The 22,979-nt window shown below is 35.6% G+C and overlaps 1 protein-coding gene across 8 annotated transcripts in view; it reads right to left on the bottom strand.

The window, feature by feature from the left end:
- DNM1L (dynamin 1 like) overlaps positions 1–22,979 on the bottom strand; it is a 42,202-nt gene that overhangs the window by 3,192 nt on the left and 16,031 nt on the right. For 2 of the 8 annotated variants that reach the window (XM_045830023.1, XM_045830017.1), the window contains 13 exons: positions 22,290–22,361; positions 19,347–19,433; positions 17,929–18,091; positions 14,127–14,247; positions 12,585–12,716; positions 11,455–11,661; positions 7,796–7,916; positions 7,438–7,593; positions 7,095–7,184; positions 3,968–4,060; positions 1,544–1,600; positions 510–587; positions 206–238 (listed from right to left, as the gene is read on the bottom strand). In XM_045830023.1, the coding sequence (XP_045685979.1) occupies positions 206–238; positions 510–587; positions 1,544–1,600; positions 3,968–4,060; positions 7,095–7,184; positions 7,438–7,593; positions 7,796–7,916; positions 11,455–11,661; positions 12,585–12,716; positions 14,127–14,247; positions 17,929–18,091; positions 19,347–19,433; positions 22,290–22,361 (1,410 nt within the window). The remainder of the gene's footprint in view (positions 1–205; positions 239–509; positions 588–1,543; positions 1,601–3,967; positions 4,061–7,094; positions 7,185–7,437; positions 7,594–7,795; positions 7,917–11,454; positions 11,662–12,584; positions 12,717–14,126; positions 14,248–17,928; positions 18,092–19,346; positions 19,434–22,289; positions 22,362–22,979) is intronic. The other 6 variants (XM_045830024.1, XM_045830018.1, XM_045830021.1 and 3 more) reach the window with 3 other exon arrangements.

Genomic DNA, 22,979 nt, shown 5'->3' on the forward strand with positions numbered 1-22,979 from the left:
AGAAGGCCTAGTACTAGTTAAAATAATGCTAAAACTAGAATTGATGCCATCTTTGAGGGGTTAGTTAGATAACAGAAACATTAAGAACACAACAGAGACAAGGAGTCAGATGCCACTGTACAGACAGGTTCTTGAATGGTTTTGAAACAGCATCTCAGTGAGAACCAAAGGTACCAACATTGCCATTCTGAAACAAGGGACTCACATTTTTAGTTTCTCTTCTGCTGTCCTGAATTAACTGTTAAAAGATATGTTAAAACATGCAGTTTAAAAAGCAAAATTTCAGTATCAATGGCTTGAAATTAAAAAAATGCAGAATAATTTCCTCTTTAACTTCTTTTTCTGTGTGCATCTTTTATATTATAAGCAAAAGCATGTCAAGAAAAATGTATAAGTACACATTGTTTTATATAGCCCATATTAATATTCTGCTATTCCGCATATTGTTTCCAGATGATGGAGCACCAAACACCTAGGCATGCAGGCTTAGATTAAGAATCAGAACAGACCTTGCCATCAGCCTCAGCAGAAGCAGCAGGGGAGGGCTCCTGGGAGGCAGGTGCCAAAGCACTTGGAACTTTAGAAGACTAAAGGCAAAAAATGCAGGGGGAAAAAAATCAAGGATGCCAAAATGCATTCAGAAACATTCTATAAATGTGAATTTTTCCCTCTGTATCAAAGTAGTGAAGTAACATGAAAAACAAAAGTAATCATGGGACATAAAATTAATGTTCAGGCTGCCTTATTTCCTGGACTAATGCCACCTTTGTCAAAGGCTTTCTTCAGATGGGTGCCTAAGAAAATCCAAACCCCAAAACTTCATTTTTACTTTTGGAATCTCTTCTGGTAAAGAACTCGAGGTAATGGATTTTTATACACAGAAACAACGCGTGCAGCTGTTATAGGTATTAACCTGTTATGTGCATATTGTTGTCCTTCCTCTCCAAAAAATCTTGGTATATAATAAAGTCAGTCATTTACAAAATTGATAAAGTCACTGAATTTTTTAAAAAATAAGGCTGGACACATAAAATCTACCTCTATGCATTAAAAATACTATTTAAATTTTTTTATTTTTCAATTGCACTTGACATTCAATATTGTATTAGTTTCAGGTGTACAGCATGGGGTCCATTATATACTTAACAAAGTGTTACCCACCACTCCTGATATTCCAGAACCCACCTGGCATCATACATAATTACAGTATTACTGGCTATATTCCTTTTGCTACACTTTATATCCTTGTGACTATTTTGTAACTACCAATTTTGTATTTTTTAATCCCTTCACCTTTTTCACCGAGCTCCCCAACCCTCCTCCCATCTTTATAGCCTGCTCTCTGTAAAAATACCAATTATCTTTAAATTATTCAAAGCCTGTTTTTGCATTTGCATACCTTTACTCAAACAATGAAATAAGTCCAATGGAACATTAAGGGGAGAAAAAGATAAAAGTTACTCCTAGGGGTGAGTAATACTCTGAGGCTCAGCAATCCATCTTTGCTTAGTCAGAATATGCTTTAAAAACATTGTTTTTTTACCTTGTCTCGTGATACAGCTGAAGGTAATTCTCTGGCTAGCCTGTTTCTCCTTTGTTCCTGTAAAACACAACCAAGCAAAAACAAAAGTGATCATCAGAGCACTAAGATGCAAGCCTACTAAAAAATGTTCAGCTTACTTGAAGACTGTGGAAAACTTACAGTATATCCTGTCACTGTTGGAACTCACGCCATAATTAGATTTAAAAACAAACCATTTAAGTCAATACTTCTCAATCTTTTTTTCTGCCCCAACACACTGGAGGGATACAATGCAGCTGTTAGTAACAGCGGCTCCCCTTACCAGGGATTCTGAAGCAAGGGGCCATGGGCTGAATCTCATTAAAGGCTTTCCCTTTAAACCACTGATTTAAACTCTCCCCACATAAATGTGTCTATGTCTAGCATACTATGCAGAATTTAAAGTGCACAGATCACAGAAAATAAGCAAAGCCTTTAAAAGTCACTCCTACTTAGACACCTCTGTGTTACAGTCACCATTCCCACACACACACAACTGTTAAGTTTTAGAAATATTTGTGGTGAAGGTCATGTCATAAGATTGTTCCATTTTCTATACCCTAAACCATCTCCAGGATACAAATGTACTGAAAATAGATAGTTCTTTCTGTAACCTGGCTAATTTAACAGACCAACCAATTGCCCACTCTTCTAGTTTGCTAATATTATCAAAAGTAACTCTAGTACAGGTAGCTACAGAAACCCTGTTAAATTCAAATCAACAGGTACTGAATAACCTACTATATGTCAAGCACCATGAGAAGCGCAAGATTACGAAACTACATAAGCATGTAGGTATTAATAATGAGACTCAGGCAGCATCAAATATAGTAGAAAAGCATTTAGTTAAAAATTCTTCCTAAGCAGAAAGCATTTCATGAATACTCTCAAACTTGTAAAAAGTTTTAAGTTAATAAAGCTTCACAAGGATGTTTTGTAGTTAATAAAATTTTCTGAATAAAATTTGATTTTCACTTTCTTCATGGAAATAATAATAAAAATACACCAGGTGATATGGATTTTAACTATCTTTAGAATAAAAAGTTAACATGTTAGAATGTACATTTTGAAGAGGGACACAAGGGAAAGACTGGGAAACCCAAAGCCCAGAACTTCTCAGCCTAATCTGTCACCAACCACTTAAGACCTTAGCAGGCCCCGGAACCCAGCAGTCCTGGCTTCCGGGCTTTGTTAACTGCACAGGCCACCAACTGTTGACCCTCGTGGTTAGTGTAAAGATTACATGACCATATTCACATAAAGTTCTTTGGCACAGGGTCAGTAAAACCAGAGGCATACTCATCTGTAGAAAAATAATGATCTGAAAAGTTGTATCATGAACGACCTCATTGGTAATTACAAAAACTTCCAGACACAAATTTTACATAAAGCTGGTCTCAATGTTACAAAAAGTAAATCAGTATCCTAAGAGAGTGTCTACATGCTAATTTTGATGTAACTGTTAGCTAGTCTACTTTCCGAGTGTTAAGTGTTCATTAAGAGTACTCATGTTCATTTTAGATTTTTTTCTGACAATAGGAGTCACTTCAGCTATGTAGCTAACAAACAGTTCCCTGTACCTGTTAAAGAGAAGGAGGTTGTTTCTTCCAACAGTGCCCAGCAAAATAAGCACTAAAGCAACAGCTGTTACCGTCTGTGGGTCTCAGGTTCCTCATCTGTTAGTTTAACCAAAGGGTTGCAGTCGATAACCCAGGGTCCCTTCCAGTTCCCAAATTCCAGTTTACAATATTCTTTCCATCCATATGCACAAGAGGAAATTTGATATAGAAGGGGACTCTGAGGTCCTACTGTATTAAGGAGTAGCAGAAAAATGTACTGTTCTTGGATAAAAGTGGCAGAGAAAAAATAGCATCAGATAAATTGCTCTGTCGACCAGCCTTGGCTCCATCTGAGATCTTACGAAACTTGCAACATTAACCTCAAATGGGAAGAAAAGATCCATGAAATGCAGCCACCCCAGTAAAAAGAGTACTCTGCTTTTCCAAATTTACTCTAATGTAGGTAATTCTTAGAATGTTTCCTTCACAGCTTTCAGAGCCGAATGAAAACAATTTTAAACACTGTTTTACGCACTTCAACCTGAATAAACTGCAACAAGTTACTGAAATGGAGCCAGGCAGTCCTTCAATACTAAATGAATCCCAGATTCTCTGAGTTAGTTTCACAAACAGAATCTGAGTTACAGTTTCATGAACAAAAAATTCATCCAGGTAGTTTTGAGAATCAAATTTAAGAATATAATGCCTTTGGCATACTTCTTAGCATATAACAGACAATAATAAAGTACATATATGTTTTATAGTCATCTCATGCTCAATATATTTAATACAACTGAGCTGTAACAGATTTTCATCTCTCAAAAAAGGTTATTCAAATTATATTTACCTCTATATTATTGTTCATTAGCCCACAAGCATCAGCAAAGTCTGGATGTTTTGTGTTGATGTAAGCCAGTTCAATTGCCACTAAGTTATGGACCTAGGAAAAAAGTAAAAAAAGGCTATAAAAATGTCAACCAAATTTTACTTTAGGGAACTATGTATGTAACACGTATTATAATAACAGATCATTCTAAACAAGACACTACAGGAAACTGATACCTAAATAAATATCTGATAATTATACCCAAACTGATCAATCTTATGCCAAATATTGTAATAATTTGCTCTATCTTTTGAACTATTCCATTTCAGCATCTGAGATTGCATTAGGGGGGAAATGACACTAAGGTGGTAGAGAAGATCTACCACCTTATCTACTTTATGCAAATCTAAGTTCCAAAGCTATTGCCAGTTTGGTATTAAAACCTCAGATCATTCATTTTTCCATGTCAAAGTTTTAGGTTAGGTTCAACATTAAGAAAACATCTCATAACCAAATATAAAGACATTAACTTTAGGTGGACACATTTAAAGATCTGAGGTAATGACTGAGTAATATTAACTATGAAGCACCTAGTTTATATATTACATGTGGCTCAAAATCCTAATGGACGATGATCAGAAAGGAAAGCTGAAATTTCACAGCATTGCAGAGATTAAAATAACTTCTTCATAACAAATCAGAACAGCGCTAAAAGGTCAAGAACCAGGTGAAAAGGATCTGTTCAAATGAAATTTAGTGATTATTCTGTGACATGAGCAGGTACACCCTGAGAGCATCTGGGGGTCATGACTGCTAGGGAAATAACTAAGCAGCAGCACTTAACATCCTCTATTTCCAAGGATGGTTTTGTCCTCTTAATAAACCTCCACTGGGGCTCACCATCCTGATCCAAGGACCCAAATGCAGGAAAACAAAAAATAAACCTCAGAGTTCCAGCCAAGATGGAGGCATAGGTAGAAACCCTTCGCTTCCTTGAACAACCAAAAGGAGGATAACAACCAATCTAAAAGCAATAAACCAAAAGCACCAGAAAATCAAACTACATGGAACTCTGACAACCAAGGAATTAAAGAAAAAAATCAACCAGAAAAACCAGATCAGTAAGATGGCAGACCCTGCAGGCCAACTCAGAAAACTTCCTCAATGCAACAGGCCGTGGGGGCGGGGCTGGCTGCTGAGCCCAGCAGGCTGCATGGGAGGGGCTGACTTAAGGGGACTGAGAGGTGGCTGTGGGCTACTGCAGTCGCAGCAGTGAGGGAAACTCCCAGTCTCACAAGAGTCCTTTGGAAAGTGCACTAGAGAGGAGCAGGTGGGCCACAGTTCCTTCTCTGGCCCCTCCCCACAGGCAATGCAGCAGCAGCAAGGAGAGGTAAATACCTAAGGCTCTGTCCCTTACAACCTATAAGCTGCACCAAGACAAAGAAATATGACCCAAATGAAAAAACAAAGTAAAGCCTCAGAAAGAGAGCTAAGCGGGGAGGAGATCACCGACCTATCCAATGGAGAATTTAAAGTCCTGGTAATCAAAATGCTCACAGAATTCATTGAGTTTAGTCAAAAAATTGGAAAAACAAATGAAGGATACCCAAAGTGAAAAAAAGCAAAATATTCAGAGAACCAACAGTGATAAAAAGGAAACCAGGAATCAAAGCAACAATTTGGAACAAAAGAAATAAATATCCAACAAGAGCAAAATGAAGAAACAAGAATTCAAAAAAGTTAAGAGAGTCTTACAAACCTCTGGGACAACCTGAAATGTTCCAATATCCACCTTATAGGGATGCCAGAAGGAGAACAGCAGCAGCAAGAAATTGAAAACTTATTTGAACAATGAAGAAAAACTTCCCCAATCTGGCAAAGAAAATAGACTTCCAGGAAGCCCAGAGAGTCCCAAAGAAATTGGACCCAAAGAGGAACACACCAAGGCACATCATCAAGCTACCCAAGATTAAAGATAAAGAGAGAATCCTAAAAGCAGCAAGAGGAAAGGAGAGAATTACCTACAAATGAGTGCCCATAAGACTGTCAGCTGATTTCTCAAAAGAAACCTTGCAGGCAAGAAGGGGCTGGAAAGAAGTATCTGAAGTCATGAAAGGCAAGGACCTACATCCAAGATTACTCTATCCAGCAAAGCTTTCCTTTAGAATGGCAGGGCAGAGATAAAGTGCTTCTCAGATAAGCTCAAGTTAAAGGAGTTCATCATCAAGCCATTATTATATGAAATGTTAAAGGGACTTATCTAAGAAAAAGATAAAAAAATATGAACAGTAAAATGACAAATTCACAACTACCAATAAATGAACCTAAAAGAAAAGAAAAACAACAAAAACAAAAACTAAGCAAACCACCAGAACAGGAACAGAATCAGAGAAATGGACATCATACGGAGGGATTTCAGTTTGAAGGAGGAAGGGAGGAATGGGTGGGGAAAGGTACAGGGAAGCACCTAATTAGTAGGCATAAAATAGACAGAGAGAAATAAAAAATGGTATAGGAAACAGAAGACTCAAAGATCTTATATGTAAAACCCATGGACATGAACTAAGTGGGGGAAATGCTGGAGGGTTGGGGAGGGAGGGTGAAGGGGAGTAAAGAGGGAAAAATTGGGAAAACTGTAATAGCATAATCAATAAAAATACTTAAAAAAACCCTCAACCAACAATTAGAGACAAGAGGATAAATTGTAGCATTTTTATTTTTAAGGACAGCAGCAACACACAAAATAAAAGCAACCATGATATTAAAGTATTAGGTCATCAAACAAGCAAACTAGAAATGACCAAATTATCTTGATGTACATTGCAGTTAAGAGCTTGCTATAAAGCTCAGTTTACTGAGGCTAAAGATAAAACTAATTTGCCATTAGATCAATGGTGTTCCAACATTAACAGTAAAGCTATTCACAAACCTCAGTAACTCCCTTCTCAAGAAAACCCATGGCTGCAGACTAACAATGATTAAAATATGAAGAAAACTACACTTTGTATCAGAATTATTGAAGTTTCCTTTGAAATAAAATTGAAATCCACTTGTTTTTCTTCCCAATACACTGGGAAACATTATGCCTGAACTCTAATCATAATGCTGTACAACAATTACAGTGATGATTTGTGAAAACATAGCTCACCATTTCATTTGTAACTGGCAACCGTTTACGAAGAAGACAAGTCACTACTTCAACTATAGCATCATGAAGTTTAGGAAACCGCAAAAGCTCCTATTACATGGTAGAAGAAAGAAAAACAATCCATTTTGTTTAAAAGGAAATTAAATAATTACTGAAAATACTGAATTAGATTTGGAAGCTACATTTAAGTATACTATGTTAAATCACTTTTAGATAGGGAACTGGATATTTTAACTTCTAGCCCATTTTATTTAATATTAATATATTTCCTCCCCCCTGTGAAACTGCTGCCTTGTGTCATTTACTGCTTAGTCTGAATGGAGCCTGCTACATTTCTCTTTACCTGGGTACTGTAATTGCTGCAGTGCTGAATGATCCTTTGCATTTCCTCATGAACCAGTTCGACACAACGGAGGCTGGGCTCTTCTAGACGTTTGATCTGCCGCTTGACCAGTAACTCAAAGGAAACTTCAGGCACAAACAAAGCTGGACGAGGACCCTAAAAAAGTTCAATTTCGAGGTCTTATAGCTACATATAATTTTAGTTCTTCCCAAAGGTTAAAATAAATCACTTTGATTTTCTTCATGAAAATGCTTCCCAATTTGATGTATGAGTGCAAAATAATAAGCTGTACAATATGGGTTTAAAAAAATTAAAGGTCTAACCTCATTTCAAAAACTTCTGAGTTGAACATACTTACAGTGGCATTTCTAATGGCAGTCAATATGTCAATAGTATTAAGGCCACCTAGGGGGTCAACAGATTCTAAGGTTCTTCCAAAAGTCTCATGGAAAATGTAACAGATTCTAGCACCACCGCATCTGAAAGGCAATGACAATGAAGTATATGCTGTCTAGTATTACTAAAAGAAGCTGCAAGTTAGAAGTCTTTCTATAAGCTTTAAGTTTGACTCACTGTCTGAGAAAGTCTCAGATAAACAGTTACACTTAGACTGTTCCCATTTCCATGTGTCTTCAACTCCACTGTGAACCACTTTCTCTGATTTTTGTCTTAAAATGGGGAAAGGAGGCATTTCATTAAAAGGATTCCTTCTCTATTCCTACCCCCTGCTTCCATCTCTCTCTCTCTCTCTCTCTCTCTCTCTCTCTCTCTCACACACACACACACACACACACACACACAGTAACTGTTCTGCCAGGAAACATCAGTTCTAAGAACTACTAAGCATCTTTTCTCTGCCCTAGTTTTCTTCTACTCAGCTAACTCTGCCATTGAGCACAAAAGCAGCCACATAGCATACATAAACAAACATAGCTGTGTTCCACTAAACCTATGGCACACAAAAGTTTGAATTTTCCTCTTTAAAAATTTTTAAACCATGTAACACAAAAAAAAATCATTCTTAACCCATGAGCTACAGCTTGCCTACTCCTGCTTTAAAAAAAATTAAATGGCTGCACACTAAGCATCTTGTATTTCTTATTTTAATGATTAGGAATGCTAGTGTTATCTTTTACTTTTTGATTCAAGTGCAGCTGAATTCTACAAATACCTTTATGTATCCCCAAATAATCCCTTTCTATTTTCACCATCGCTATTCACTACTTCCTTAGAGTAGTCCAGGCAAAAGGTTCAAGTCTAATATTATGGTAAGTGAAATCAGACAGATAAAAAAGGACAATTATGATACGATTCCCTGTATATAGAACAGGCATATTCATAGAGACAGAAAGTAAGTTAGAGGTTACCAGGGGCTGGTAGAGGGGAGAACAAGGAAATATTACTTAAATGGATACAGAGTTTTTGTTGGGGTGATGAAAAGTTTTGGAAGTAGATACTATTTAATGGTTGTACAATATTGTGAATATAATTAATGCCACTGAATTATACACTTAAAAATAGTTAAAATTACCAGTAACTGGTCTTTCTGCTTCCAACCTTTCCCTTTTCAAGTAATTTTTATAATAACCAGAATTATCCTTCTAAAAGTTACCCCTCTGACCAAGAATATTATTTATAGTAAGTAGTTCTCTAAATTCTAAAGATAATCGACTTTTCACAATATTGTTCTTAGACACCTTTCATGCCTTACTGTCCTGTTATGTCCCATCATTCTCCATGCTATTCTCTAAATACATCGTGGATTGTTCTTTGGTTTTCCAAAGCCTGAAACACCCTTCTACTTACTCCTTCCCCAAATTCTGTTCAGGGCCCAACACAAATGCATTTTTAACCAGGGAGCCCTCTCAGTCCCTGAAAGAAATGTAAATGGTTCTCTCTTCAGTGTTCTAAAGGCTTGATGAGGTGATCACACAGATAGTTTATTACCTACTTATGAAACTCCATGTATGTTATATGTACTTTTCAGGCTATGTAGTATATTTAATAAGAAGTACATAAAATTGCCCTGGCTGGTGTAGCTCAGTGGATTGAGCGCGGGCTGCAAACCAAAGCATCACAGGTTCCAATCCCAGTCAGGGCACATGCCTGGGTTGCAGGCCACGGCCCCCAGCAACCGCACATTGATGTTTCTCTCTCTCTCTCTTTCTCCCTCCCTTCCCTCTCAAAAAAAAAAAAAGTACATAAATAAAAAATACTTGATTTATACTCCTTTTTGCCACTTAATCAAGCCTCGTGTTACCTTGACCTACCTTACTTACTAAACTCTTTAAAGGCTCCTCTTAGTAATCTTTATTTTCCTCAACATGCCATACATATAATAACCATCCAATAATTAGTTTGTTAAGTAGTCCATCACTTTATAGAGTTAAATCACAAAAATAGCCACTAGGGTCACACAAAAATACAAAGAACTTCCCTGGCTGGTGTCGCTCAGTGGGTTGGATGTCATCCTGCAAAGTGAAAGGCCACTGCTTCAATTCCCATTCAGGGCACATGCCTGGGTTGCAGGCCAGGTCCCCAGTTGGGGGTGTGTGAGAGGCAACTGATCCATGTTTCTTGCAAAAGGGTCATCAGTTTGATTCTCAGTCAGGGCACATGCCTGAGTTATGGGCCAGAACCCCACTAGGGAGAGCGTGAGAGGCAACCACACACTGATGTTTCTCTCCTTCTCTTTCTCCCTCCCTTCCCCTTTCTCTAAAAATAAATAAATCTTTTTTAAAAATAGAAACATCTACATTTTAAAAATCCATAGAACTACACACATAAATATGTGTGTAATTGGTGAATATGAGTAAGAGCTACACCTTGTACCAAATTTTACTTTCCCATTTTGTTACTGTACTACAGTTATGCAAGATGGCAACAAGGAGAAGGGTGAACAGGACCAACTCTGTAGATTCATTTGCAACTTTCCAGAAGTTTACATTATTTTAAATGAAAAGATCTTTTTAATTGAGTTTAGAGAAATGGACATTGTTATATACTGCAAATAATAAAACAGTAAATCTATTAATAGTATGACAATAATAAGAAACTTTGAGGATCTTATATCCTTTGATCTCGTAACTACACTTCTAGGAATTTATCCTAAGGACTTACTTGTAATACATGTCTCAAAGACAGTCAATCACAACACTGTTTATATTTGTGTATAACTGAAAACAATCAATAGTATGGAGCTGATTCAACAAATGATAATATATCTAAAAATAAAATTCTATGTAAATCTTAAGATTGATATTACAAATGAACAATAGTTTGTGACATGTTGATTTAAGAAATGATTCCAAAATAGCATGTGTAGCATCCTGTTTTTAAAGATGGGCAATATAAGCATATTTATATTTTATAGATGCATAGAACAATGTCCAGATTAATGCCAAAATTAGCAGGTCTTACTTTTGGATCATGGAATTAAAAGTAATTTTGTCCTTATGCTTTATTCTTTTTCTTATCTATATTTTATTTTTTCATGAACAGTTTATACAGTGCATATTAAAGAAACAACAAGCTTTTTTTTTTTTTAGATTTTATTTATTTATTTTTAGAGAGAGGGGAAGGGAGGGAGAAAGAGGAGGAGAGAAACATCAATGTGTGATTGCCTCTCTCGTGCCCCCTACTGGAGACCTGGCCTGCAACCCAGGCATGTGCCCTGACCAGGAATCAACCCTTTGGTTTGCAGGATGGCACTCAATCCACTGACCACACCAGCTGGGGTACAGCAACCATTTTAAAAGTTAAATTATGAAATATTCCTAAGTGCTCATCAATTAAAGTCTTAGAAGAAATATCTGAAATTTTTACTGTACTGTACAGAGTTTATAAAAAATTTTAACACACATCAGATATCATCCTACCATTTCTACAAAATAATATTCCTGTTTTATAGGTAATAAATCACAGTCAGATAATCTTGGAGTACCTCTGTCACTGTAATAGAAGATAAAGTAACCTATCAATCCAGTAGCCAAATTGACAGAGAAATTTCTTACTTACAGCTCTGAAGTTTCAATGTATTTTGCAGTTCCTTCAATAGTGTTGCAATATTCTGTGGCAAATTTGGTAATAAGCTGGAGTAAAGTAGCACTTTTATCATCCACAGGTTCACCATAGCTATTTAGAAGAGACTGATACTGAGCAGCTAGAACATTTATTCTTGTCTTCAACTCTGGTAAGCAGTCTCTGATGTGATGCATCAGTAACCTAACACAGGTTAAAAAGGGAAGATTTGAAAGTAAAATTGTGTATTTTGAAGAACCAAACAGGTCAAATTTTAAAAATGCAAATAATGGGAAACCTGTCAAATAATATGTCTTGGCAGGAAATGATGCAATCTTAGAGGATAATTAAGTCTGAAAAAAAATGACATGAAGGAAGCTGTCTTGGTCAATACTTTTTATATTCACCTTGAACCCATCAAATTATAGCAGTTGCTAGAGAACAAAATACAAATTGAAGAAAATTATTTTAAATTATTGCAGTTACCTCAGAGAAAGGAAGCTACTCAATCTAATTTTACCTATACAATTTTGGTTCCTGACTTATCTTTTACAATGGGTCCTCAGCATAGTGAAAATCTTACAAAGATCCAAGTCCATCAGCCTTTAATTTATTTAGGGAATAAGACAAAAGTAAAAATAGTTTTAACTTCATTCATTTATAAATTATCCAGAAGGGTATTCCTGTCCCTCTATCATTTCATTTGTAGGTATTCAAAATTTAAGGTATGTACCTTAAATTACCTTTCTGAATAGGAATAAAATACACACTAAATTAAGAACAGATGATATGAGAATTATAAATTTTAATTCAATTCCTGAAATCCAAAGTGTAACTGAAGTCATCAGCTATCCAGTACTATCATCAAAAGTAAACTGACTCTCAAGAATGTCGTAATTCAGACATTTTAAAATTCACTTTGGCATTCCTAGAGTACATGATATTTAATGCCAACCACCCCAATAAAAACAGACATCTACAATACAAGAACCTACTGAGTAAGAAACAAAAAGTAAAGTTGTACATGCAAAAACATTATGAAAATATAAGGAACTGAAAATGAAAGGTCTCAAATACTTATTGGCAAACAAAAAACATATCATTTTCCAAGGGGTAAAAAACATTACCTGTTTAGAGTCCTAGCAAGATACTTTGTTCCATTCCGGTTAGCCAAAGATGGGTATTTCTTTTGAAGGAAAGCATATTCATCCCGGATTGAATCAGTTACACTCTTCTTATTGTTAATATCTAGCTGGCTCCTGCAGGTGAAAAAAATAAAAACGTTCAGTTCAAGTCCACATGGTCCTCTATGCACCTTGGATAACGATGGTGGTGGTGGTGGTGATGATGGTGATGATGATGATGATGATGATGATGATGATGATGTGGAAGGACCAGGTACTGTTCATAATGCCTAAGATGGACAGTTTTTATTTAATTCCCACAACAATTCTATGTGGTAGGCATTATCCCATTTTATAGTAAAGACCTATGCTCAGATTAACCAATTTACCAAAGGTCACATACTGAGTAGTTCAGCCAAGATTCCAACCATGTGACTTACAAGTAAGTAAGTCACAAGTAAGTCAGTCACATGACTGACTATAGTTATTATCATTAACTATAGTTATAAGCCTACTCTTAAGTAAAAGGGATGGACACGTGAAAAAATATTTTGTCTGTGGGCAGGCAACTAATTTCTAGTAAAAATAATTAAGTTAACTTGACCAGTGGTCATCTACAAATGAAAGTGTTACAAACACCACATTTGCCTGAAAACAGCAACAGTGGGAATTTAAAGAGAAAGTTTGGCATATGAATGAGGTAGGAAGACATATGAATAGAAGCAGACAGCTGTAATGGATCTTAGATATCACTTAATAAAAACATTTTAATTTTAAAAGGTCCAAGACACAAAATATGAGGTATAATTTAAACCCACATTATACCTACTTTGTGGGTGATATGACCAGTTCAATGCTTCTGACTTTTATTAAGACTTCGGATTAAGAGGGATCTTCACTTGAACCTAGCCCTGCTTTAACCAGCCATGTGGCTTTGGTGAATGTATAACTTGAGTTTTCTTTTTATAAAACAGACATCAACTCCTACCTCAGGGATGTTGTAATAAGGATTCAAAGAGACACCATTTGAAAAGTGATAACAGTAGAGTATCTAAAACATAATTAGGCACCCTCTCCTTTCCACAATTTGTAATACCAGCTATTTATAATTAGGATATGTTTAATAAAATTTCTCCAAGTCACATCCTGGCAATTATGTGGAATCACTAACGCTAGGAGTTAAACCAATCTATTAAGATCCTACCACCTTAACAAACACTTTCTTGATTGAGTATAAATCATATAATACTTTCCCCTTCTTATCCAGTGCTGTCTTCATACATAACATAATAGGCTGGAATATTTTGAGCCTACCTATTAAGTTTCCTTCCATGTTGTGGTACAGCTTACTTTGAAGACTGTTGCCTACAAGAGGTTTTCATGAACCCCTTTTCTCTCTTTAGAGCAATGAATACTTTAGCAGTACCAAGGTCAGAATAAAAGAGGAAAAACAGGGACATTATTCCATGTCAGACTGATTTTTAAAATTCAGATTTACTTTGAAATGAAAATGCTGCAACTCTCATCTCATTCTTGATTGCTAACCTGTTAACTACCCCAATGATTCCAAGTTTGACGGGGATAACCCTTCCCATTAACACATCCATGGCATCAGTACCCGCATCCATGAGATCCAGTTTAGTGATTACAGCGAGAGTTCTGCGACCTGGTAAATGCAAAAAAAGAAAAAAAAATGACCCAGTAAATAAAGCTTTTAAGAATAAAGAAAAATTATCATCTATAACCCTGCTGAAGATTACCTCCTCTCATCATTTCGATAATGCTTTTCTAACCTTTGCTTATGAATACTTTTAAAATCTAATTTTAATCATGTATTGTTTTAAATTTCACATAAAAATTTTTGTTAGTGCTCAGGGCTAATTTTTTAATACTCATTTTAAAATCTGTTTAAAATTCACTCATTCCTGGTGTACAGTTCTATGAGTTTTAACAAATGAAAAGAGTTATTACCACTGACACCTCAAGACAAAGTTCCATTATCCCCCAATTTTTCTTATGCTACCCAATCAAACCCATTTTTCATACTAGCTTTGCTTTTTCCAGAATGTTATATAAATGGAATCATATACATGACCCTTTGAATCTGGCTTTTTTCACTTGGCATAATGCATTTGAGAGTTATCCATGTTGTTGCATTTATCAATTGTGCATTCCCTTTTATTGCTGAATAGTATTCTGTGGTATGGATATATAGCAGTGTCCAAAAAGTCCATATGGTTTTTCCCATAAAATAAAAAACACATTTTTCATGTTCATCGATACCTTTATTGATTGGGGTATTTTGAGGATGTTGGCTATCTCCTGCATGGTTTAACATTGATTGTTCTCAATTAATGTCTCAATTTGATTGCTACAAACTTCAGCTGGTCTACCTGACCATGAAGCATCGTTCAGCCAGAAATCTCCAGCAGGAAACTTTGACATGTTCGATCAGTCACAGCACCTTCTCCGTACTCTGCACAAATCTTTTTTTCTGAGTTTCAGTAGCCTTTTTACCTTGCTTGAAATAATAAACCACAATAGGCCAAAAATGTTGCTTATTTTCTTCCATCTTCAATATTAAAATGGCTACAAAAATTCACCAATTTTGATAAGTTTTTAAAAAAATGCCCACTGATATGACAGCTGTCACGAGACAACCTAACAAAATTTTCGAGTGAAGTTAAAGACAACTGAGTGCTACTAGAGCCATCTTACAGAAAAACACAAACGAACTTTTTGGCCAACCCAATACTATGGTTTGGTTATTTATTCCCCATTTGAAAACATCTGAGTTGTTTCCAGTTTTGAGATTACAATTAAAGCTACTACAGACATTTGCATACAGGTTTTTATATGAACATGGGTTTTCTTGTAACATGGTTATTTACCTAGGAGTGGAACTGCTGATTTAACTTTTTGAGAAACTGACAAGCTGTTTCCCAAAGTGGCTATACCATTCCCACCAGCAAAGTATGAGAGTTCCAGCTGCTGTTCTGCCTAGTGTCCAATTTTACATATGGCATTTTCAATTAAAAGCATTTTTCTATTTGCTCCAAATCTATAAAATCATCCTTATTAATGATTTCATATTCTATCTTCATCTACTTAATCATTCTTACTATGGGTCATATAATTAAGTTGATTCTAATTTTTTTGATACTATAAATAATACTAGATTACTTCCTAATAATATATTACTATATTAAGATTTTTAGATCAAAAGTATGGCCCTGACTGGTCTGAGTCAGTGGGTTGGGCCTCATCCCACAAACCGGGAAGGTTGCTGATTCATTTCCTGGTCAGGGCACATGCCTGGGTTACAGGCCAGTCAGTCCCCAGTTGGGGGTGTGAGGAAGGCAACCAGTCAATGTTTCCCTTGCACACTGACGTTTCTCTCCCCCTCCTTTCTCCTCTCTCTAAAAGTAAATAAAATCTTTTTGAAAAGAAGTATGATCATATTTACGGCTCAAGGGTCTGTTTAAATTATAATTAATGCATATAAAACGCTTAATAGTTTGCTACAAATAAAACATAAAAATAAATCTCTTGGTGTAGTTTATCTTTTAATTTAAATTTAAATGAACATTAATTACTCATTAATAAAACAGCAGGGTTTTTTTTAAAGATTTTATTTATTTTTAGAGAGAGGGGAAGGGAGAGAGAAAGAGAGGAAGAGAAACTTTAATGTGTGGCGCCCCTTCGCACCCTGCTACTGGGTACCTGGCCTGAAACCCAGGCATGTGCCCTGAGTGGCGACCCTTTGACTCGCAGTCAGGAGCTCAATCCACTGAGCCGTACCAACTAGGGCAAAAGTTTCTTAAAAAGTTCAAATAAAAAAAATTTTAATGTCCCTGTTTATAGGAATTCTAATTAGCAGTCTTAGGGCTAACATTTCTTGTCAAATTTTTATTTGAAATTCTTCTTCAAAGAACTGTGGCAGAGCCCATTGACCCTCCAAATACTCAAGGTAAAAAAAATGTCTCCTGTGTGGGGCAAAGCGTGTATTTCTTAGCAGCAATACTAACTACTCTCTTACAAGCTGGTATTTTAAATATATCAAGAGATGCACACTATAGCATTTGTCAAGTATTATACACTGACCCATAGTCTGAACTAACCCTTGAGATTACAAATGCTTCATAAAAGGATTTTACCTTTACTTCTAAAAATCTCCCCTTTTGACCACATCTAAATGTTTATTACCTCAGAAGAATGTAGGTACCATAATTATCTACTAAAATATAAATAATCTACAATTATCTACTATTAGAGTCCATTATTCTCAGAAGTCTTTTTATTTGTTGGGTTGGTCAAAAAGTTCGTTTGTGTTTTTCTGTAAGATGGCTCTAGTAGCACTCAGTTGTCTTTAACTTCACTCGAAAATTTTGTTAGGTTGTCTCGTGACAGCTGTCATCATATCAGTGGGCATTTTTTAAAAAACTTATCAAAATTGATGAATTTTTGTAGCCATTTTAATATTGAAGATGGAAGAAAATAAGCAACATTTTTGGCCTATTGTGGTTTATTATTTCAAGCAAGGTAAAAAGGCTACTGAAACTCAGAAAAAAGATTTGTGCAGAGTATGGAGAAGGTGCTGTGACTGATCGAACATGTCAAAGTTTCCTGCTGGAGATTTCTGGCTGGACGATGCTTCATGGTCAGGTAGACCAGCTGAAGTTTGTAGCAATCAAATTGAGACATTAATTGAGAACAATCAATGTTAAACCATGCAGGAGATAGCCAACATCCTCAAAATACCCCAATCAATAAAGGTATCGATGAACATGAAAAATGTGTTTTTTATTTTATGGGAAAAACCATATGGACTTTTTGGCCAATCCAATATACTACCAAACTCTTTTTTGCAAAGCCATCATATTTTTAAATTAGGTAACCATTTACAAATATGGACATTATGGTGAAGTATTTTTTCATAACCTGTACAGAAATTTATCTATTAGAACTTTATTTTTCCACCAGAATTTCTATTTGAAACTATAAGCAAAATAGGAAAGCATTATTTTTACAATGTATTAACAGCCAGAGCTATTCCTCTTAAAATTAAAAAGTACTTTCTTGAAAGTAAATAGATATTTTAATCTTCACCCGAGAATATATTTATTGATTTTAACAAAAGAGGAAGGGAAATAGAAAAAAACACTGATGTGCGAGACAAACATTGATCAGATGCCTCCCGTACGCACTCTGACCAGAAAGACTGAATCTGCAATATTTTGGTATATGGGACAATGCTCCAACCAACTTAACCATCCGGCCAGGGCAAAGGAAGTATATTTACCAGTATTAACCAATTATCTCAATAAATATTAACATCTGTCCTTACCATCTGGATCTACCTCTCTTGAAATTTTAAGTGCCTCTGATGTTGCCATATCTGTATTAGCAGCAGTGACAGCGAGGATAATGGAATTTGGATTACTGATGAACCGAAGAATGAGCTCTCTGATTTGAAGCTCAATATCTTTGGGTTGATCACCTACAGGCACCTGAACCAAACAGAAATGAGCAAGAAACTAGTAATAAAAATTGACTCAGCCTTTTCCCATTTAATCCATAGATTATAAGGATTACTCCAGTTATAGATAGTTAAAAAGAAATTATATACTACAGTGGTATATATGAATTTAGTAATAGGTAAAAGTCGCAAAATGTATCTCTTGCAAATATCAAGTTTACCATGTTAACGATTGGTCAATGTTAATTACTTTGAGACACATGCATTCATTCATTCAATTAGCAAGTATTTATTCACACCCTATAGTATTTCAGAAACTGTTCTACATGTCAGATTTTGTCAGTTGTGAATAAAAAAAAAATACCAAAATTCCTGTCTTCATACAGCTTATATTTTAGTGGTTAAAAGCAGATAATAAACAAACAAATATAGTTTCTAGGTAGCAAAAGGCTGATGAAGGCTACTCTGAAAACAGAACTGAAGGCTACAGAATGACTAGAGAAGGTTATACTTTTAAACTGGATTGTGCTTTTAAACAGAGTGATCAAGGAAGACCTCACTCAGATAATGAATGACATTTGAGAGAAAGATGTGAAATGAAGGAGAGGAGGAAGAAGTATATATTTTAAAAACAGGAGGCCAAGATGATTTGCTGACACGAATAGGGTGTAGGATGGGTATCAAGGATGACTACAGACTTTTTAGCCAAGCAACTGGTAAAACAGAGTTGTCATTTATTGAGATGGGGAAGATTACAGAGGGATCAAATCAGGTTGAGGAATGGGTCAGGAATTGGGTATTGAACATCAAGATTGTATATGTCAAGTAGACAGTTGGCTATACAATTCTGGAGATGAATATACAAGTCTGGAGATACTTAAATACTGTCAGCATACAGTTACTCATGTATTTAAAGCCGTACTACTGCATGAGATCATTAAGGGGCCAAGTGTACTCCCCTAACAAGAGGTCCAAAAACTGAGCTCTGGGACATTCACTGTGTAGACATTGAGAAGATAAGAAACCACCAAAAGAGACTTTAAGGAGTGGCCAGTGAAGTAACCCTGTAGAGGTGGAACTAGAAGACAAGTAAGAGTGGTCCAAGGAGAAGAAAGGGTTCAACTGTATCAAATGCTGCTAAGAGATCAAGTTGACTGCAAATATATACATATATACATGCATGCATACATACATGATTATTCTCATATAGGGTTGAGGAAAAAACACATTTGGTCAAGTGAAAACAAACATAACCAAATCCACGATGAGTAACAATGATTCTTTACCTTGGTCATTCCTGGCAAATCCACAAGTGTCAGATTGACAACATTGGGTGAAAAAATCTTAAGATGAATTGGTTCAGGGCTTACTCCCTAAAAATAAGTTTTAAAATATCATATTAAAATCATATTGAAATGTCAGTGAAATATAAAAACGTTAAAGTAAGCCTCATTTCAAGTAGACAGACATTAGATGCTTTTAAATATGAATTAAACCATGATCGCTTAAACATTTCAACAATCAACACCTGACGAAACACATGGACAGGAAAGCAGCAAGGGACAGAGCACACTACAATCCTGTTGCACCCTGTACCGCTAATACTCACAACTTATTTCCCCTGTATTATTTGTTTTTTCTTGATTCTAAGCATATGCCATTTCTTAAATATGTTTAGTAGAAAGTAGACAGTAGACAAAAGAATAATGTATCACTATCCAAAGTTATGAGGACCTTGAGCTCAGAAAGTAAACAAGTTATCCAAATCAATTTGGTTCCTGATCTTTGACTATCAAGTGGCAAGAGTGCACCTGGAAGAGATTCATCAGAAAATTTTTCTGGATCTGCAGTTCCCTGAATTTGAATAGTAAGACTCAGGAGAGTGTGAAATACACCTACTTTTCCCCCTCCCCTATACTAAGATTATTGCACAGTATCTTCACTACTAGCCCTGTACAAGTTTTAGAGTTGAGTTAACTACATGTAAAAAGTCACATGTAGTTATGAAATGTTCATAATTTGTCTTTTTTACACATCATTCTTTATCCTTTAACATGTACTGTATTTATCCACCTTATGTCTTCCTTCATTAACCCACTCAAAATTCCAATTTCCCAAAGAGCTTTATTGGAACATCCTTTACTCTGAATTCTCTATGCAATTGTATTTGCTATACTAGATTGCTCTGAGCTACTTTTCTATTTTTAACACACCACTGTTCAAAAGTCCTTACAGGCTAATAATATTCAGAACACCTACCTCATCTGTATATTTCTCAGGCGTTCCCTTATTATGCCCAATACAATGCTTTTCCCAAAAGCCTTCACAACTCCAATCTCACAGATATTTCAAATCTTTCAAGGCTTTATATTAAGCATATGAAATAATTTAGATATTTTCACATATAAAATTACTTACTGAAGATCAAAGTATCATATACTTTATTATAAATGTGATTTAGGAAAGATTTTCCAAAGATCTGTAGGTAGGGGACTCTCATCTTTTGGACACTGTGGATGACATATCCCCACCATAAATTAAATGTCTTGGTTGTACAGGGACTCTCTCCTTCATGACGTTCAGTTTGTGACTGAAACCTTTCCCTTTTGAATTGCCAACGACATTCACTCTGAATTCTAGTACTATGTAAAACTACCACCGATTCCTGAGCTCAGTAAATGCACTGGAATCACAGGAAAGATTAATTCAGACTGATGTTATAATTAATAACATCTAAAAAGTCAAAATTATCCCTGATATAATTACAGGACTGAGGACATGCTAATCTAGTTCCCTGTCACTTTTCTATTATCCCACCCAATCGCTAGAAATGCAGGAACATGGCAGCAGTAGCAGTTAATTCAAAGGTTACCAGCCTCGACAGAGTTCAGTAATGAACAAAACTGAGTCAATCACTGAAAAAGAAACAAATATCCTATATAGGCATAAAAAATTAACATGGCTCCAAAAATGTCGGTTAGGAAATAACCTTTCCACCACAGCATCTGGCAAGTAAAAGGCTCAACGAATATTTGTTAAATATTAGTACTAGGCTAGCACCTACTTGTAGGATTAAATGTGCCTCTAGGTAATATAAGAATGGATGTTAAATAAAAAGGAAAGGAAGAGAAAAGTAATAGGAATAAAGGAGAGAGAGAAAACAATGATTTAAGGAGGGAGTTTGATAGTGCCTAGTATCAAGATTAAAGGTATGTTAGATACCTAATTTATCTTAAATTCCCACAATCTTAGGAAACAAGAAAATAATTCAGTCACTGCCCTGGTTTAGTGGCTCAGGTGGTTGGAGCATCGTCCCGTGCACCAAAAGGGTGCAGGTTCAATTCCCAGTCAGGGCACATACCTAGGTTGTAGCTTCTATCCCCACGTCAGGGTACTTATGGGAGGCAACTGATGGATGTTTCTCTCTGTTGCTCTCCCCCTTCCCCTTTCTCTAAGGTCAATAAACATATCCTCAGGTAAGGATAAAGTATAATAAGTAATTTTTTAAAATTAAAGTTTCTAACATTACAGTTGACTCTTGAAAAATACAGGTTTAAACTACCTAGTTCCACGTACACATGAATTTTTTCAACTGATCTGCACAGTTCAAACCCATGCTTTTCAAAGTTCAATTTCACAACTGGGACCCCAAACACACAGAGTGTCAGGATGTCCCACTACTCCACTGTTGTTCAAGGGTCAACTGTACTTTTCATATTCACTGAAATAAAAATATTTTTTTAAAGATTTTATATATTTATTTTTAGAGAGGGAAGAGAGAGACAGAGAGAGACAGAGAGAGAGAGAGACATCAATGTGTGGTTGCTGGGGGTTATGGCCTGCAACCCAGGCATGTGCCCTGACTGGGAATCTAACCTGCGATGCCTGGTTCGCAGCCCATGCTCAATCCACTGAGCTACGCCAGCCAGGGCAATAAAATATTTCATTTCTCTCTTTGCATTCATAAGAAAATCCAGGTACAGAGCCTTACTCGGTATAGAGCCTTTTAAGATCAAGAATCAACATCTAAGTGAAATATCTGACAGTATATAAAAGCTCTGAGAAACAAAAAGTATTTTAAGTAGTTTTAATATTTTTGTGAAAATATACTCCATTATGGTCAAAGACCAGGATTATGAATTTACAATGCTCACCACACATTATATCAAAATATGCTGAATAATAGGTTTACTAATGTTTATACTTTTTAACTTTAAAAAGATGCCTACCTTATTATTTCCTGAAATTCTTTCTGTTTCATTCTCAATTTCTTGTCGAATTTCATCAAAATCTGTGTAAAGCTAAAAATTATTGAAACAAAAAAGATGATATTCAAAATAAGATAAAAAGTTCTTAAGTAGGGAGGTTAATAAATCTCAAGAATGTCTATAGCTCCACTTCAGAGAATTAGTAAACAAATTCTAATATATACATATATTTTTATGAGTCAAGGAATCACAGTTTATGTGAGCTTTTCAAGGTTGCCTGATCCCACAAGAGTTAAGAATCTCCATGTAAAAATCGTCACAGGGATATAAAGTGCAACCTGGGGAATATAGTCAATCACACTGTAACAACTAGTAAGGTGCCAAGTGGGAAACCAGACTGATCGTGGTGATCATTTCATAAGGTATACAAATGTCTAATCACTGTATTGTATGCCTGAAACTAACAGAATATCGTATGTCAACTATAATTGTAAAATAAAATTTAAAAAAAAAAGAATCTCCAAATTAGAGAGCATAAGGCTCAACTTAGTATTTTCCAAATAAACTACTATGATTAGAAATGTTGCTAAGATAAGCTTTATTTTGCAAGGAACAGCAGCTTCAAGATACATATCACATTGCCAATGATAAGGAACTAAATTACCAACTACTTGTACAAAAAGTTTTTTCAATGTGTTATTTCTTCATATT

This window comes from Phyllostomus hastatus, unplaced genomic scaffold, assembly GCF_019186645.2.
Source record: "Phyllostomus hastatus isolate PE091 unplaced genomic scaffold, TTU_PhHast_1.1 phas_scaffold_93, whole genome shotgun sequence".
In the NCBI taxonomy this organism is placed as follows: Eukaryota; Metazoa; Chordata; class Mammalia; order Chiroptera; family Phyllostomidae; genus Phyllostomus; species Phyllostomus hastatus.